Here is a 17,199-nt window from a genome sequence, read left to right as displayed (position 1 = left end):
CATGGTTTCCCTCAGGGAAAGTCCTGCCTGATGAACCTGTTGGAATTCTTTGAGGAGATTACAAGTAGGATGGATAAAGGGAATACAGTGGATGTTAATTATTTGGACTTTCAGAAGGCCTTTGACAAGCTGCCACACATGAGGCTGTTTACCAAGTTAAGACCCCTTGTTATTTCAGGAAGGTTACTAATATGGTTAGAGCATTGGCTGGTTGGTAGGAGGCAGCAAGTGGGAATAAAAGGATCCTTTTTCTGGTTGGCTGTCAGTGACTAGTGGTGTTCCGCAGGGATCAATGTTGGGAACACTTCTTTTTATGCTGAATATCAATGATTTAGATGATGGAATAGATGGCTTTATTGGCAAGTTTGCAGATTATACGAAGACTGGTAGATGGGCTGGTAGTGTTGGGGAAACAGGTAGGATGCAGAAGGACTTAGACAGATTAGGAGAATGGGCAAGGAAGTGGCAAATTAAATACAATGTTGGAACATGCTTAGTCATGCACTTTGGTAGTAGAAATTGTTACGTACTCGTGACATGTGACAGTGGTACCCTTGTCACATGACTGGGGTTGAAGTTATACTGGACTTGAGGTAATGGTCTTGTGATGGTGGAGTGACGTCATTTTCCCGCCAGTAGAGATCATGTGACAGGTTTTTTTTTACAGGTATAAAAGGAAGACCCTGTGGGGTGAGGCAGTTCGTGGCTGGATTTGCCATGTTGACTTCATGCCACTGCGTGATTTAATGTTATGACGCAGTTTAGTTGAAAGATGAAGTTTTATCTAATGCCTAAAGTTTAAAAGGTCATTGCCAGCAGTTTCTTTACAATACTGCTAGTGGAGAGTGAAGATAAGAGTTCGGGAGTTAAAGATCGAGGAGAATCAATTTTCGATGGTGAAATGGGTTCGACCTTGTTTGATCCTTATTCGGAAGGATTTCGTTGACTGTTCTCATGTTAATCTCTGCGGGATAGCAGAAGATTGAGAACAGTGTGATAAAGGAAAGGTCAGTGCCTTTAAGCCATTTTGTTTCATAAAATTCTTCGTGGGAAGAGTTCAACTTTGGAAACTGAAGGAAAACGACATGGAAGAGAATTTAAATCGCCTTAAAAAGTCTCTCCTTTTAAATGGACTGTGAGCATTTTGAACTTTTGGCATACCACTTTTAAAGAACTGTTTTTGCAACATCGCTTTAAGAACTGTTAGAGCTGCATCGCTTTAAGAACTGTTAAGCTGCCGCACAGCAGCTGTTTTCCGGTTACGTTAGTGTTTGTTTACTTTTGGGGGGTTTGTTTTCAGTGTTTAATAAACGTGTAATTTGTTATAAAAACCCTTGCCTAACTCACATATATTTATTGTTGCCTGAATACGTAACAAAATAAATGTGCAGACTATTTTCTAAATGGGGAGAAAATCCAGGAATCTGAGATGCAGAGGGACTTGGGAGTCCTTGTGCAGAACTCCCTGAAGGTTAACTTGCAGGTTGAGTCGGTGGTGAGGAAGGCAAATGCCATGTCAGCATTCATTTCAAGAGGTCTAGAATACAAGAGCAAGGATGTGATGCTGAAGCTTTATAAGGCACTGGTGAGACCTCACCTTAAGAATTGTGAACAGTTTTGGGCTCTTCATCTTAGAAAAGATGTGCTGGCATTGGAGAGGTTCCAGAAGAGGTTCATAAGGATGATTTCAGGAATAAAAGGAGGGGCGTTTGTTTGATGGCTCTGGACCTGTACTCACTGGAATTCAGAAGGATGAGGGGGGATCTCATTGAAACGTTTTGAATGTTGAAAGGCCTAGACAAAGTAGATGTGGAAAGGATGTTTCCCATGGCAGGAGAGTCTAGGACAAGAGGGCAGAGCCTCAGGATAGAGGGGCACCCTTTCAAAACAGAGGAGCGGAGAAATTTCTTTTGTCAAAGGATGATGAACTTGTGGAATTTGTTGCCACATGTATTGCAGATTATACGAAGGAGTATTTAAGCAGAGAATGATGAGTTTTTGATTGGACATGGCATTAAATGTTATGGGGAGAAGGCCAGGAACTGGCATTGAGGAGGAGATTTTAAAAAAGGATCAGCCATGATTGAATGGCAGAGCAGACCCAGATGGCCTGATTCTGCTCCTATGTTTTATGGTTTTATGATAAGGTGGATGATGATAGCATTGTCCCCAGGGTAGGGAAGATCAAATTATGGGGCGTAGGTTTTGCAGAAATATTTAAAAGGGATTTGAGGGGCAGCTATTCAAGTGGAGGATGATGAATGTATGGAGCAAGCTTCCAGGACATATACTTGAGACAAGTACGATAGTAGCGCTTGGATAGATATGTAGAAGATGGGAGTTGGAGGGTTATGGGATGAATGCAGGAAATTGCGACAAGCTGGATAGAAACCATGGTCGGCATGGGCTGGGTGAGTGGAAAGGTCTGTAACCAAGTTTACTGCTATCACTCTATGACTGTTAAAGTAATGGTGTACAAGAATAGCCCTTGCAACTAAGATGGTTCAAAACCTGTGTCAACATTTGAGTTTAAGGTGTGGTTACATTCCATTCTATATTCTGTATTCTGTATTACAGCTTTAAAGTGCATAATGGATAAATATTTTAGAAAATCCTCTCACATCACTGTCTGAATGAATAAGCACACTAATCCCAATAGTCCACTTCTGCCATCTGTCTGTAAGAGAAACATTAACTGTAACGTGGTTCCTCTCCATTGTACAGTGTAGCTCAGAGATACACATGTGGCCAAATCTATTAGGATTATTATTTGATTTGTTTATTTGTATCCTATATTTACAATCTTGGCAGGCAGTTTGCAAAGCTGCCTTCCAAGACTGTAAATACAGATATAAGAATAGGAAGTACCAAACTGATGTTGTTCAAAAGATTTTGTTCAAAGAAATAAAGGATTAAATTTAGTGCCATAAGAGCTATACAGAAGTATTCAAGTGGATTTCCATAGCCACACAGACACTATTCTTAACTGCTCCAGAAATCCCTTTAACCTCTATGACAATAATGCCCTTTCTTTGAGATAGCATATTTTCTGTGTATTGCGGAATAGAATTAAAGAATATGTCTAGTCATAAAAGGTTTATGGAATACATACCTTGATGTCTGATTATTTGTACTTCAAACATTTATTTGTTTCCTGAAAGTACAAAACAATGTACAGAAATCTTATCAAGATTCCACTGGGAAAATCACAGATTCACTTCATACCTTAACAACTCAAATGATGGATCACAATTCAAAGCAATAGAAATGGGTCTATCCAGTTTCTAGGCATAAGAAGGGAGCAAAGTCAGCCAAATTAGCTGTGTCCAATATATACAACTATTTGTCATTTTGCTGAACTCATTTTGAAGCACTTGTAAGTATTGTAGATAGATATGAGACCTTAACTTCCCTCTATATTTTCTACCTGTGTTGCCAGCTGTACAAGACTGTGATTGTATAAGCCATGCCCTTATTAACACTTTTATATGTTTAGAGTTCCAGCAAAGTAATTCATGACTAACATTTTAAGGTTTGCTCATAGACTGCATTTAAAATACATTTATGACTGTAAGATTGTTTATTTTAATTTAATACTGACAAAACGCCAAGCAGAAGTATTTGGGTGAGGTCTCTAAGCTGCTTGGAGATTACATAAATGTCTAATATACGAATCCATTTTGTAACACATAGACAGCATACTTTGCAAAGCAATTAATTATTTAGAAGGATGTGTAGTACAAGGTTTTCTGCAAGATTAAGTTTTCAGACCCTGTGCATTGGGGAAAGAACTGACATTGGCACATTATGTTCTCTTCAATGCTTCAGAGATTAAAAACCCTATTTTAATTCAGTTAAGGAGGCACTGTCAATTTTATGCTGCCTCATGAGGTCTATAACATTGAAGAAGAGTGTCTTTCAGATAATACTTGAAGTTCTTACATGCATCAGTAGTTAATAAATAATATTGTTGAAAGAATTAATGAAATTCCCCACTGACTTAAGCAACCAACAAAAATAGACAAAAATCTGACAAAAGCATGTATGGCATAAATTCATTTGTTGCCTACAATATCAGTCATTGCAAGCCATATCAACCATAGCTTGGTCAAGCCTGGTATTGCAAAATTCACCACACAACCAAAGCAAAGAACAATAATTATACCTGCAGGCTATTAAATTTTAAAATGAGACTGACTTTTAGACAATGCAGGGAAACAGTATATATAATGTATGTGTATGTATATCTATATATATATATATATATATATATATATATATATATATATATATATACACACATCTATATATATACATATATATATATATGTGTGTGTGTGTGTGTGTGTGTGTGTGTGTGTGTTGCAGTATACACTGTATTATGTTTATGGAGCATTTGTTTATTTATTTATGCACTATTCCAAATAAAACCATTCAGAACCAACCTGTCTTTATATTTAATTACATTAGGTATCTGTCCATCACTTGACCTCATTTCTAAGTCTTTCAGATGGCTAGAACACCACCAGTATGGTCTGGAGTGGAGGGGTGGTAGAGAGACTGAAGGGGGTGAGAGGGTGGGGGGGTTAGAGAGAGATGGGGCAGGTGTAGTGGTCCCACTAAAATCTTGGCCCTCACAAATTATTTATCCCATAATATTCAGGTGCATAATAAAGCATTCTTGAAAGTAATCATTGTTGATACCATGCCCTTCCTGCTCTTCATATTGTTTGATGCTACTGGGTGATGAGGCAGTTAAAATAGTGTTGAACACGATATTAGAATTCTTGAAAAAATATGTGAATGCATTTTTCAGAAAGCTGTAGCAATACGATAAAATTGTAAAAGAACTTAAGAACATGGTAAAACTGTTATATTAATAAAATATTGCTGCTAATGTCATTTGATTTCTATGTGACTATTAAGTTATTTTCCAATCTTTGTACTCAACTTTAGTGTTTAGAAATAATTTAAAATATTATTTGTGGATCTAAATTTTCTGTGAAAATTAGTATAAAAATATATCAGTTAAGTAATCATCGGAATTCTGCCTTCCATGACTTATTACAATAATTAGTGTCATTTTGATTTTGGATGATAGCATATAATTGTGAAGTAAGTGGGAAAAGTGTAAGTATAAACTGGGCTTTTTAATCTATTAGAGAATATTCAATCCACCATTTATCAATGAAGTGGAGGACAAGTACATGAATACAAAACCTACTTCTATATTTTTAAATTTGAGTTGGTCAAAACTGGGAAAAAATTTTAATGCACTAAAGGGAAGTTTTAATTATATTTATGTCATTGATGCAACAAATAACACTTTTTACAAAGGTACGAAACAAAGTACCTGTAAATAATAAGTCAAAACCAAAAAACATATAAACCCACATCAAGTACAATAAAAGGGTAACATAATGTATATAACTGAAATCAGATACTGTATGACATCTGAAAAGATGTCAATCATTTCAAATGATACAGGGAAACATGTATTATGAAGAAAATGAATGAATTAAATGGCTTATAAAAATTTATGCTACACGAAAAGTTTATTACAAGCATTTTCCATTCTTCTGCTTATTTTGCTCTTGCCAGTCTTATTTTTATGTGTCATAAAATGGAATTCCCATTTATCAATTTTTCTCTCAGTTAGATACAGTTTCCTTTATTTCAAATGACCAGCATTTGTAAGTAAGAACATAAGAATTTAAAAAAAAACAAAAGTAGGGATGGGTCATTTTCCCTTCAGCCCCTCTATGTAATTTGCCAGGATCACAACTGATATATTTCCTGCATTTATCCAATCTCCTTTAATTCCCTCAGTATCTAGAAATTTATCAGTCTTTCTTTTGAATGACTTGATTCCTAAAGATTCAGTACCCCCGAGTTAGGAAATGTCTCCATGTCTCATTCCTAACGAGTATACATCTTATTCTGAGTCAGTATGGCCCAGTTCTAGACTTTCAGCTCAGGAAACATCTTCCCTACATCCACCCTATCAGCCTGTTAACATTTTAGTTAGTCACAATATGATCTTTTCTCATTTTCTAGACTACAAAATGCAGACTTATTCTATTCAATTTCTCCTCTTAAAGAAAACCTGTTATTGGCAACAATATCCTCTTTTGGTAAGGAGATCAAAGCTTTGTATAATACACCCACTGAGGTCTTATCAAAAGCATATATAATTTTGTATTCAAGCATCATCATGAAAAGCCTTCATGCCTTTTTGTTTTCTCGCTTGTTTACCTTGTCAAATGCATAGTTTTTAAACACAGTGAAGACATGCACTGGTGAATAGTTATATTTAACCAATAAACTTTCAATTACAGGACCAATGGTTTTGGCGAGTTCGTAACAACAAAGTTTTGGATGGTTATCCCATGCAAATTGCCTATTTCTGGAGAGGTTTGCCCTCTAATATTGATGCAGTTTACGAACGGCCTGATGGAAAATTTGTGTTTTTCAAAGGTAATGTGTGAATTTTTGGTTTGAGTGCAAAAGCTATTTGCATTGTCTACAATCAAACAAAAATTTGTAAATGCCTGGAAGATCTTTGTAATGAGTACCTGCATATAGTTTTATGTTAATTACATTTAATAGTGCTTTCAACAAAGTTATTTAACCATTATTCTAAATTATAATTCACACAGTAGAAATTTTGAATTAAATTTGGCTATGTGCTGCAAAAGTTGTTTACTTATAGTTGTACAATGGAATATATTAACAAATCAAATAATCTGAATTTGATTGTTTAGTTGTAGGTTTTAGAATCTAACAAAATATTATTTATTTAATTTCTTAATTGTTGTTAGATGCAAATTATATTTCTCACAATGAAGTCACTCAATCCTCCATATCTTTGCTCACTCTAAGTCAGAGCAACTCACTAATTCCACAATACTTCAAGCAAGGCTCCACCAGAATCTTTATAAAGTGTCAACATTACATTCTTAGTTTTATATTCTTGTCCTCTTGAAATGAATGCTAACATCACATTTGCCTTCCTCACCACAGACTCAACCTGCAAATTAATCTTTAAGGAATCCTGCACAAACTCTCTCAAATCAATTTGCATTTCACATTTTTGAATTTTCTCTTCCTTTTGAAAATATGCAACCTTTCATTTCTTCTACCAAAGTGCATGACCATACACTTCCTGACACTATGTTCCATCTGCCACTTCTTTCCCCATTCTTCTAATCTATCTAGGTCCTTCTGTAGCCCCTCTATTTCCTCAAAGCTACCTGCCCCTCCACCTATCTTTATATCATTTGCAAACTGCAACAAATCCATCAATTCCACCATCCAAATTATTGACATATAACGTAAAAAGAATCTGTCCCAACACAGACCCCTGTGGAACACCACTAGTTACTGGCAGCAACCAGAAAAGGCTCCCTTTATTCCAACTCTTTACATCCTGCCAATCAGCCACTGTTTTATCCCATGCTAGAATCCTTTATGTTAAACAGCCTCATGTGTAGCACCCTGTCAAGGGCCTTCTGAAAATCCAAGTACACAACATCAATCGATTCTCCTTTGTCTATCCTGCTTTTTATTTCTTCAAAAACTTCTAACAAATTAGTCAGGCAAGATTTTCCCTTAAGGAAACCATGCTGACTATGAGCTATTTTATCATGTGCCTCCATGTACCCTGAAACCATACCCTTAACAATTGACTCCAATATCTTCCTATCCTGAGGTCATACTAACTGGCCTATAATTTCCTTTCTACTGCCTTTCTTGCTTCTTGAAGAGTGGAGTGACATTTGCAATGTTCCAGTCTTCTGGAATCATTCCAGAATCTAATGATTATTGAAAGATCATTACTAATACCTCCACAGTCTCTTTAGTCACCACTTTCAGAAACCTGGTGCATTCACCATCTGGTCCACATGATATTTCTACCTTCAGACCTTTCAGTTTCCCAAGAACCTTCTCCCTAGTAATGGTAACATCACACACTTCATGACCCCTGACATATGGAACTTTCACCATACAACTAGTGTCTTCCACAGTGAAGATTGATGTAATATACTTATTCAGTTCATCTGCCATTTCTTTGCCCCATTACTTCCGCTTTAGCATTGTTTTCCAGCGGTCCAATATCTCGCCTCTCTTTTAAAATTTATGTATCTGAAGAAATATTTGGTATCCTCCTTAATATTATTTGCTAGCTTACTTTTATATTCCATCTTTACCTTCTTAGTAACTTTATATGTTGCCTTCTAATGGTATTTAAAAGCTTCCCAATCCTCTAACTTTCCATTAATTTTTGCTCTATCATATGCCTTCTCTTTGACTTTTATGTTGGCTTTGACTTCCCTTGTTACCCATGGTTGTGGCATCATGCCTGTAGAAAACTTCTTCCTTGTTGGGATGTATATATCTTGTGCCTTCCAAATTGCTTACAGAAATTCCAGCCATTGCTGCTTTGGGATCATCCCTGCCAGTGTTTTTTTTCCCGATCAATTCTAACCAACTCCACTCTCATACCTCTGATTTCCTTTACTTCACTGCAATACTGATACATCTGACTTTAGCTTCTCCTTCTTAAATTTCAGGGTGAATGTGATAATATTATAATCACTCATCCCTAAGGGTTCCTTAACCTTAAGCTCTCTAAAGCAATTCTAGTTCATTGCAGGACATCCAATCCAGAATAGCTGATCTCGTAGTTGGCTCAACCACGAGCTGTTCTAAAAGCCATCTCATAGGCATTCTAGAAATTACCCCTCTTACAATTTCACACCAATCTGATTTTTCCATTGTACCTGCATATTGAAATCTCCTGTGACTATTGTAACATTGCCCCTTTGGCATGCATTTTCTATCTCCCATTGTAACTTGTAAGCCACATCCTTACTATTGTTTGGGAGTCTGTATATAGTGCCCATCAGTATCTTTTCACCCTTGCAGTTCCTTAGCTCTACCCACAATGATTCAACACCTTCCGATCCTATGTCACCTCTTTCTAACAACTTAATTTCATTTTTACCAGCAGAGACACGCCACCTCCTCTGCCTTCCTGCCTATCTTTGGACGTTAATTTCCCAGCTGTAATCCTCTTTTAGCCATGGTTCAGTGATGCCTATAACATTATATCTGCCAATCTGAAACTGTGCTACAAGATAATCGATCTTATTCTATATACTGCGTGCATTCAAGTATAACACCTTTAATCCTATATTCAGCCTTTTCAAATTCGTCTGCCCTTTGAAGTCATCCTGTTGACTGCAATTTTGCCCTAGCCTCTCCTTGCTATGAGTCTCACTACACACTGTCTCTGTTTGTAAATCAACCATCTCATCTTCAGCACTATCACTCCAGTTCCTGTACCACTGCCAAATTAATTTAAACCCATTGAAAAACTCAAGCCAACTTGCTTTCAAGGCTATTGGACTTCTTGTGTTCTTGTATAGGTCATACCTTCCCCAGAGGAGATCCGAATAATCTGAACCCCTGCACCAGTTCCTCTGCCACTCTTTCTCCTGCAAAATGATTCTATTCTTACCTTCACTGGCAAGTGGCACAGACAGCAATCTAGAGATTACTATCCTAAAGGTCTTGTCACCTTTCTACCTACCTCCCTAAAATTTCTCTTCTAGACCTCCTCACTTTGCCTAGACACATGTACCAAGACTTCTGGCTGCTCACCCTCACCCTTGAGGATGCTGTGGACATGATCTGAGACATCCCTGCTCCTGGCACCAGGGAGACAACATACAGTCTGGGTGTCTCTATCACACCCACAGAACCTCTCCTCTGTTCCTCTGACTAAAGAATCTTCTATCAACACTGCAGTCCTCTTCGGCTCTCTGCACTTAAGAGCCACAGCACCAAACTCAGTGCCAGAGACCTAGTCCCCGGTAGGCATCCCCCTCAGTAGTATCAAAGGTTATATACTTATTATTGAGGAGAACGGCCACCCAGTTACCTGTCTCCTGCAACCTAGGGGTGACTACCTCCCTGTAGCTCCTGTCTGGCACCTCCTCATTCTTCCATATGAGCCAAAGGTCATTGAGATGCAATTCCAGTTACTTAATACGTTCTCTTAAGAGTTGCTGTTCAGTAAATCTGGTGCAGATGTGTTTATGTTGGAGACTCGCGGCCTCCCAGCCTTCCCACATCCCGCACACAGTACAAAACACTGCCCCTAGAGCCATTCTCACTATACTATGCTCTAAAAGATGAGGAATGAACAAATAAGACAGAGAGTAACTTACAAGATATGTTACCTCACCCAAAGCTGATCTCACCTAACCCTGATCAGGCTAAAGACTGGCACACTCACAAGAGTGACTGCTGTGCTGTTTTTATTGGCCCTTTCTAATGAATCCCCGTTGTGGACTGGTCGCGTCTCAAATCAGAGAATCTGCCATAAAACTCTCCCTTCAAAATCTTGATCCCCATCATGATTTAAAAAGTAGTTCTTTTCACACACCCAACTCCAAATTCAGAGATTAGAAGGGATGAAAATAACAGTAGATTAGAGACAATGGATTTGTGGCTGTTGCAAGATGAAGAAGGAGGGGCTAAAGGTTCAGGTAGAAAGAGAAAGCGGATCAAAGTTGTGGCCTTGAAAGAAAGGCAGTGACAGTTAGAAAAAGGGTGAGAAAGGCGAAAGATATAACCCGTAAAATTTATCTCTTGTCAGGGAGATCTGTCCTGGTCCCGAGATTTATTCTGCAATAGTCAATGGAGTAAATTTGGGAAGTAGAGTGCAAGACACTGATGCTGATATACAGTACATTTAACACTGTTAGCCAGAGATGTATTTCTAGACAAATGCAGGGTTAGAGTTGCAACACCAGTCACCGTCAGAAATAAAACTAGGAGTAATCTGTTCTCTGTACTTTCATAAGGATTTTTATCCAAACAACAGGATGAACGGTGACAGGTAACAGGGGCTTAATAACAGTGGTATAAGTTCATTTAATTTACACATTTTAAATATTATCTAAATAGGCAATCAAGAAAAGGTGTTAAAGAACCTCACAACAAAACAAATAATCTGCAGTATTTTACACCGTACATAAATAATTTTGCTTCTCACAATTCTTTAATCATAAGTTACCTTTGAATACATGACTTGTTCAAACAGAATAACAAAGCCATTAGAATTTTCTAAAATCTGTAGACAGCATAAATAATAAGTAAAGGTTTGCAAGCAACACACACAAAGTGCTGGAGGAACTCAGCAGGCCGGGCAGCATCTATGGAAAAGAGTACTGTCGACATTTCTGGCTGAGGCCCTTCAGCAGGACTGGAGAAAAAAAGATGAGGAGCCAGAGTTAGAAGGTGGGGGGAGGGGGAGGGAGAAACACAAGGTAATAGGTGAAACTGAGAGGGAGAAGGGGGTGAAGTAAAGAGCTGGGAAGTTGATTGTTGAAAGAGTTACAGAGCTGGGGAAGGGGGAGTCTAACAGGAGGGAAGTCCATGGAAGAAAGAAAAGGGGGAGGAGCACCAGAAGGAGGTGATGGGTGGGCAGGGAAATAAGGTGAGAGAGGGAAAGAGGTATGGGGAATGGTGAGGGGGGGAGGAGGGGTGGGGGGCATTACCGTAAGTTCAAGAAATTGATGTTCATGCCATCAGTTTGGAGGCTACCCAGATGGAATATAAGGAGTTGTTCCTCCAATCGGAGTGTGGCCTCATCGCAACAGTAGAGGCCATGTATAGACATGTCAGAATGGGAATGAGAAGTGAAATTAAAATGGGAGGCCTCTGGGAGATCCCATGTTTTCTGGCAGACGGAACATAGGTGCTCAGTGAAGCAGTCTCCTAATCTATGTTGGGTCTCACCGATATACAGGAGGCCATTCTGGGAGCACTGGACATAGTACATGACCCCAACAGCCTCACAGGTGAAGTGTTGTCTCACCTGGAAGGACTGTCTGGGGCCCTGAATGGTAGTGAGGGAGGAGGTGTAAGGGCAGGTGTAGCACTTGTGCTGCTTGCAAGGATAAGTGCCAGGAGGGAGATCAGAGGGGAGGGATGAATAGACAAGGGAATCACGTGGGGAGCGATCCCTGCAGAAAGTGGGGGTGAGGGAAAGATGTGCTTGGTGGTAGAATCCTGTTAGAGATGGCAGAAGTTACAGAGAATTGCGTGATAGATGTGGAGGCTGGTGGGGTGGCACGTGAGCTCAAGAGGAACGCTATCCCTGATGGGGTGAGGGCAGATAGGCGCAAAATGGAAGAGATGTGGTTGAGGGCAGTATTGATGGTGGAGGAGGGGAAGCCTCTTTCTTTGAAGAAGGCAGACATCTCCTTCATTCTGGAATGAAAATCCTTATCCTGCAAACAGATGCGGCAGAGACAGAGGAATTGAAATTGCAAGGATAAGGGCCAAGAGGGAAATGTTTGTGATAAGTAAAGACTTTCTCATCATACTGATTTCCTTTAAATTATCTGAGCTTTGGGTCCAATACCTCCCACCATGTTTATTCCTTTACTTTAAAGTAAAAATGAAATCTGAGTAAGAATCGGTTTACAGGTGACCCCTGTGTTATTGTTCGGGTAACAGAAATTTGCCCTCAGAATTCACAAATCACCAGCCAAAACTTGAGATGTAGAGTAATAATCATTCTCACTGAATTAATGTGAAATAAGTAAATTAATAAATACAAGTTTTTCAGCTGTCATTTCTTGTCACATGTTCAGGCTTTGTGTTATGATAAGTTGCAGTATGGATAATTTTCTAGCAATGCAAACCAACTTAATAAATGGGTCATCTGTATGTAATTTAGCAACAAAGGATATTAATGGCTCCTTAAATATTTATTTAGAAGCTTATTACTAAATGTTATTTAACATTTTTGAAAGAATAATGAATCAAAGCAAGTTGCTATAGCACTAATCCCTATTGTCATTAAAGATGTGAGAAGCTTGCAGTCTGCCAGCCTAAACTCAGAGCCTGAAAAACACGTTAGGGCTTAGAAGCCTATTATTTTCCTACAAATAGTTCTACTGCACATCGAGTAAAATTTCAAGACAATAACCCATGGTAACAATAACCTATGTTATCAATGTAAAGATAAAACATAAGGCATGTTCTTTAAAATATTGTTTTGAATTATTTTGCTAAAAAAACAGGAAATATTACTGAATAAACCTAAAGCCACCAATTATTTCCACTGATAGGAATGTGCAATTATATTAATTATCTACTGTAAAATTTGCTGTTGAAAAGGCCTACCCTATTTTGGGCAAACCTCCCTCCCTTCCCCCACTGAAAACAAATCTTCAGTGAAACTGAAATATCCAGAACACCCATCAGTCATCCAGCTTAATGATGATTAGGCTACTGATGGGTCGACTCCTCCACGCAGCCCATTTGCGATAAAGTCCATACATCAACAAAGATGTCCTGAAGTACAGCTTGTTACAAGTAGCAGTTTAGTTTATTATGATATTTTCTTCTTGTCAGTTTGGTGAAATAGAAAACCACTTTAAACTATTAATCAGATATAGGAAAGATGCTTAGACTGCAGGACTAGGAGCAACTTCAAACACATTTTCTAAAAGACAGCCAGTTCTTTCTAAATATAACAAGTCTGATGGAATGAACATTAGAAAAATTAAGTAGAATGACAGGAAATTCCTTGCAGAACTGCTAACCATGAGCAGTCAAACATGCACCTTCTGCTGATGTTGAGGAAAAAAACTGAACAGCTCAGCGACTTCATGCAGCTGCAGTTCCCACGGTCTAGCAATGTCTTTTGAGTTATGGCTGCAGCCATGAGTCATTACAAGATTTAACCTGACAAAGAGTTGTGCTGGAGACTGGGTGGTCTGCAATAGTTTGCCCAACCTGATAATTATTTTAGCAATGAGAGTTCAGAAAGAGCTTCATCTGAAATGCTTTGAGGAATGGTGTAAAGCTTCCTTAAAGTACTGAATCAGAGTTTGCTACACTTCATTTGTGTTTAACTTGTAACCACAACTTTAGCCTTTCCCTAGAGTTTTACCAATTTTGCAGCATTTTCATATTGCAGTGACAAGAAATGGTTCTCAGCAGTATTTCTTTCTCTCTACCCCTAATCAATCTTTGTCTCTGTATACTTATACCTGCAGGATAATATTTTTAGTTCTGCACATTTGAATAGATTCATTCTTACACCTCTGCCTTGTCAAGAGAGTAAATTTTGATAGGCTGAGCAATTTTTCAGCACATTTGAGGGCCTCTGTTAACACTGCATAATAACTCTAGCCTGGGTTGCAGTTTCTCTCAAGAACTACACATGGTTTTAATTCTTTACACCCAGAAACTTGATAAGTTTTGATCAATAACACAGCTAACTAGGCTTGTGGTCTTTGACAAACTATGGCATTGTGTATAACGATATCACTTCAACCTGATGTGGATTTTTAATGTCAATAACATTTTTATGTATTAATGGTAAGATCAATCTACCAGCTTTTGAGAGAATCACCAGTTTTCAATGGCTTTGTTACGGATTTCATTTAGTTGGCAAGCACAATTAAAATAGCTGTTTTCAATCCTCCGCGTTCAATACCACAAAGGATTGAAAACAGCAACCTCCATACTGCAGGATTTCCCTCTTGTGTGACCTTTGCAGTCAAATGGTGTACATCAGTCTGCAGGGTATAAGCAATGTGTTTCCCAATGGAAAGGAAAGCAAATTAGCCATTGGTTCGCCAAGGACTTAGGTAAGTGCTGCATGTGCAAGCAGGCATCTGAAAGTGGTTAGCCTTCTCCATAGTGCTTCTGTGCATTTTGCCCAACATAATCTGTTGTACAAGGGCATGAAGAAAACTTACCCAGATATTTCACTCTTCTGTTTGTTAAATGCAGCCAGCGCTGTCAGAGCTTTGCATCATCTGCCTGGAGTGCAGAGACCCACTTGCAGAGGAACAGATATAAGTTGGTACATTCTCTTAAAATGCTATCAGCAGGTCTAGTGGCAGTATTTGGAAAAAGACACGTTTTATTTTGCTTTGTGAGAACAAAACAAGAAATCTAATGCCCAGCTCTGAAACAGAACTATCTCTGTCAGCGGAATTGTCTTGAATGGTGGGATATATCAGTAAGGGGCGACATAAATAGTACAAATAATCAAATGAGTGAGGTAATGTAAAAAGACGTTTTGATATTGCTAAACACAAGAGGTTCTGCAGATGCTGGAAACACAGACAAACACACACAAAATGCTGGAGGAATAAACAAGCGACATTTCCTTGTCTTTACCTATCACCACATGGGCCTTTGCGTCCAGCACATCATTCTCCTTAACATCCACCATCTCAGAGGATTCCTACCATTAAACACATCTTTCCCTCACCCCCTCTTTCCCCTTTCCATAGGGATTACTCTCTACATGACTATTTTGTCCACTTATCCCTCCGCACTTAGCTCCCTCTTGGCACTTATCCCTGCAAGCAGGTAACTGTTACACCTCCTCACTCGCCATCATACAGGGCTCTAAACAGTCCTTCGAAGTGAAGACATACTTCACCTGCAGACATCTGTCAGAGTCATCTACCGTATTCAGTGCTCCCAATGCGGCCTCCTCTACCTTGGTGAGACCTGATGTAGATGGGGGTCGGCTTTGTCAGGAACCTTCGCTCTGTCTGCCACAAAGGGGGTGCTTTCCCAATGGCCACCCATTTTAATTTTACTTCCTATTCCCGTTCCGATGTGTTGGTACATCGCCTCCTCCATTGCCATGATGAGGCCACTTCCAGGTTGGAAGAGTAACACCTCATATTCTGAGTGGGTAGCCTCCAAGCTGATGGTATGAACATTGATTTCCCTGACTTCTGGTAATTTCTACCCCCCTCCCATTTCTCCCAGCTTCTCACCTCAGCTGCCTATCCCCTCACCTAGTTTCACCTATCACTTGCTGCCTTGTACAACTTTCCATTCCCTCACCTTCTTATCCTGGCTTCTTCCTCCTCCCTTTCTTCTCCTGTTTATTCCTCTCCTCTCTTACTAGCTCCTGCTCCACTCCTTTCTTCCAGCATTTTATACTGGCTACCTCCCTTTTACTTTCAATCCTGATGAATGGTCAAGTGTCCATTTCCCTCCACAGGTGCTGCCTGACCTGCAGAGTACCTCCAGCACCTTGTCTGTTGCTTAGGGTCAAATGCATTGAAATTCTTATTGGTGGTAAGGATAGCCCACATGGAATCCATCAGAGTACAGAAATGAAGCTTTAGACTCCAGACCTGAGATTCAGACAAAAAAAACAAAGAAGTTTCCATCTAATTTTCTCTGATTCCTCTAATGTGCCAATATTGTGTTTAGATCAGAGGTTCCCAACATGGGGTGTACACCCCACAGGGGGGTAATTTGATTTTTAAGGGGGGCAATTCGAGAATGATTTATTAACAGTGAATTTTTTCTAGTAAGTCTGTGTGAGTATGAGTGTGTGTGCGAGTTAATACATAGGTGTATATACAGTATGCATACATAAAAATACTTGTGTGTATGTACATGTGTAATTGCGTATGTACTGTATATATAGTGTATCACCATCATTACAACCATCAAATGGCTTTCATAATTAAATTAATGAATTGACTGATGTAGGAAGGAACGAATGAACAAGTCCAAACGCGTAAGAAACTCGTACGAGGTCGCGCCAATGCTGCTTTTTGCAGTAGCTTTCGGTTCTTGGTGGTGTGAAGGTGTGTACATTACGTCATCTCTTTTAAACGGTGTATCTGTCTTTGTATGCTGTAGAAACGAATCGGCATTGTTCTATTTATTTATTATTATTATTATTTTAATATCACTTAATGTTCTTTTTTTTTAACAATTTCTTAGTAATTTCTTCCTCAGAACTTTAACAGTCCTTTGGTTCTTTTATTTTTCTCTTTCATGAATGCCATGTTCTTTGGAAGCTTGTTTAAACCAAGTTAATGGTCTTTTAGGCTTCCTCCAGGTGAATAGGAGTTCACTTTTTGAATAATAAGAATTATATATCACCACAGGGGGCATCAGGATTTTAGAGGTGATTAGGTGGGGCATGGCCAAAAACAGGTCGGGAACCACTGGTTTAGATGCAAACCATTGTCAGTTGGCTCCTGTGTACAGATCACCTGCCCAGCTGGGTAAGACCATAGAGAAGGGCAGAACAATGGTAATATACATTTATTGACTCAGATAAAGTCTATTTTATATCCTATTTGATAGCAGTTATTATTTCTAAAATCTGCCATTTCA

The 17,199-nt window shown here is 38.8% G+C and overlaps 1 protein-coding gene and 1 long non-coding RNA gene across 2 annotated transcripts in view; one reads left to right on the top strand and one right to left on the bottom strand.

The window, feature by feature from the left end:
* Positions 1-17,199, bottom strand: part of LOC140727142 (uncharacterized) — a 960,223-nt gene that overhangs the window by 551,208 nt on the left and 391,816 nt on the right. The gene's annotated exons all lie outside the window — the stretch shown is intronic.
* Positions 1-17,199, top strand: part of LOC140727124 (matrix metalloproteinase-16-like) — a 210,498-nt gene that overhangs the window by 162,629 nt on the left and 30,670 nt on the right. The window contains exon 7 of the mRNA XM_073044421.1: positions 6,339-6,477. Coding sequence (XP_072900522.1) covers positions 6,339-6,477 — 139 coding nt within the window. The remainder of the gene's footprint in view (positions 1-6,338; positions 6,478-17,199) is intronic.

This window comes from Hemitrygon akajei, chromosome 1 (genome assembly GCF_048418815.1).
Source record: "Hemitrygon akajei chromosome 1, sHemAka1.3, whole genome shotgun sequence".
In the NCBI taxonomy this organism is placed as follows: domain Eukaryota; kingdom Metazoa; phylum Chordata; class Chondrichthyes; order Myliobatiformes; family Dasyatidae; genus Hemitrygon; species Hemitrygon akajei.
Note: the sequence above shows the minus strand (reverse complement) of the source record. Positions and strands in the feature narration are given on the sequence as shown.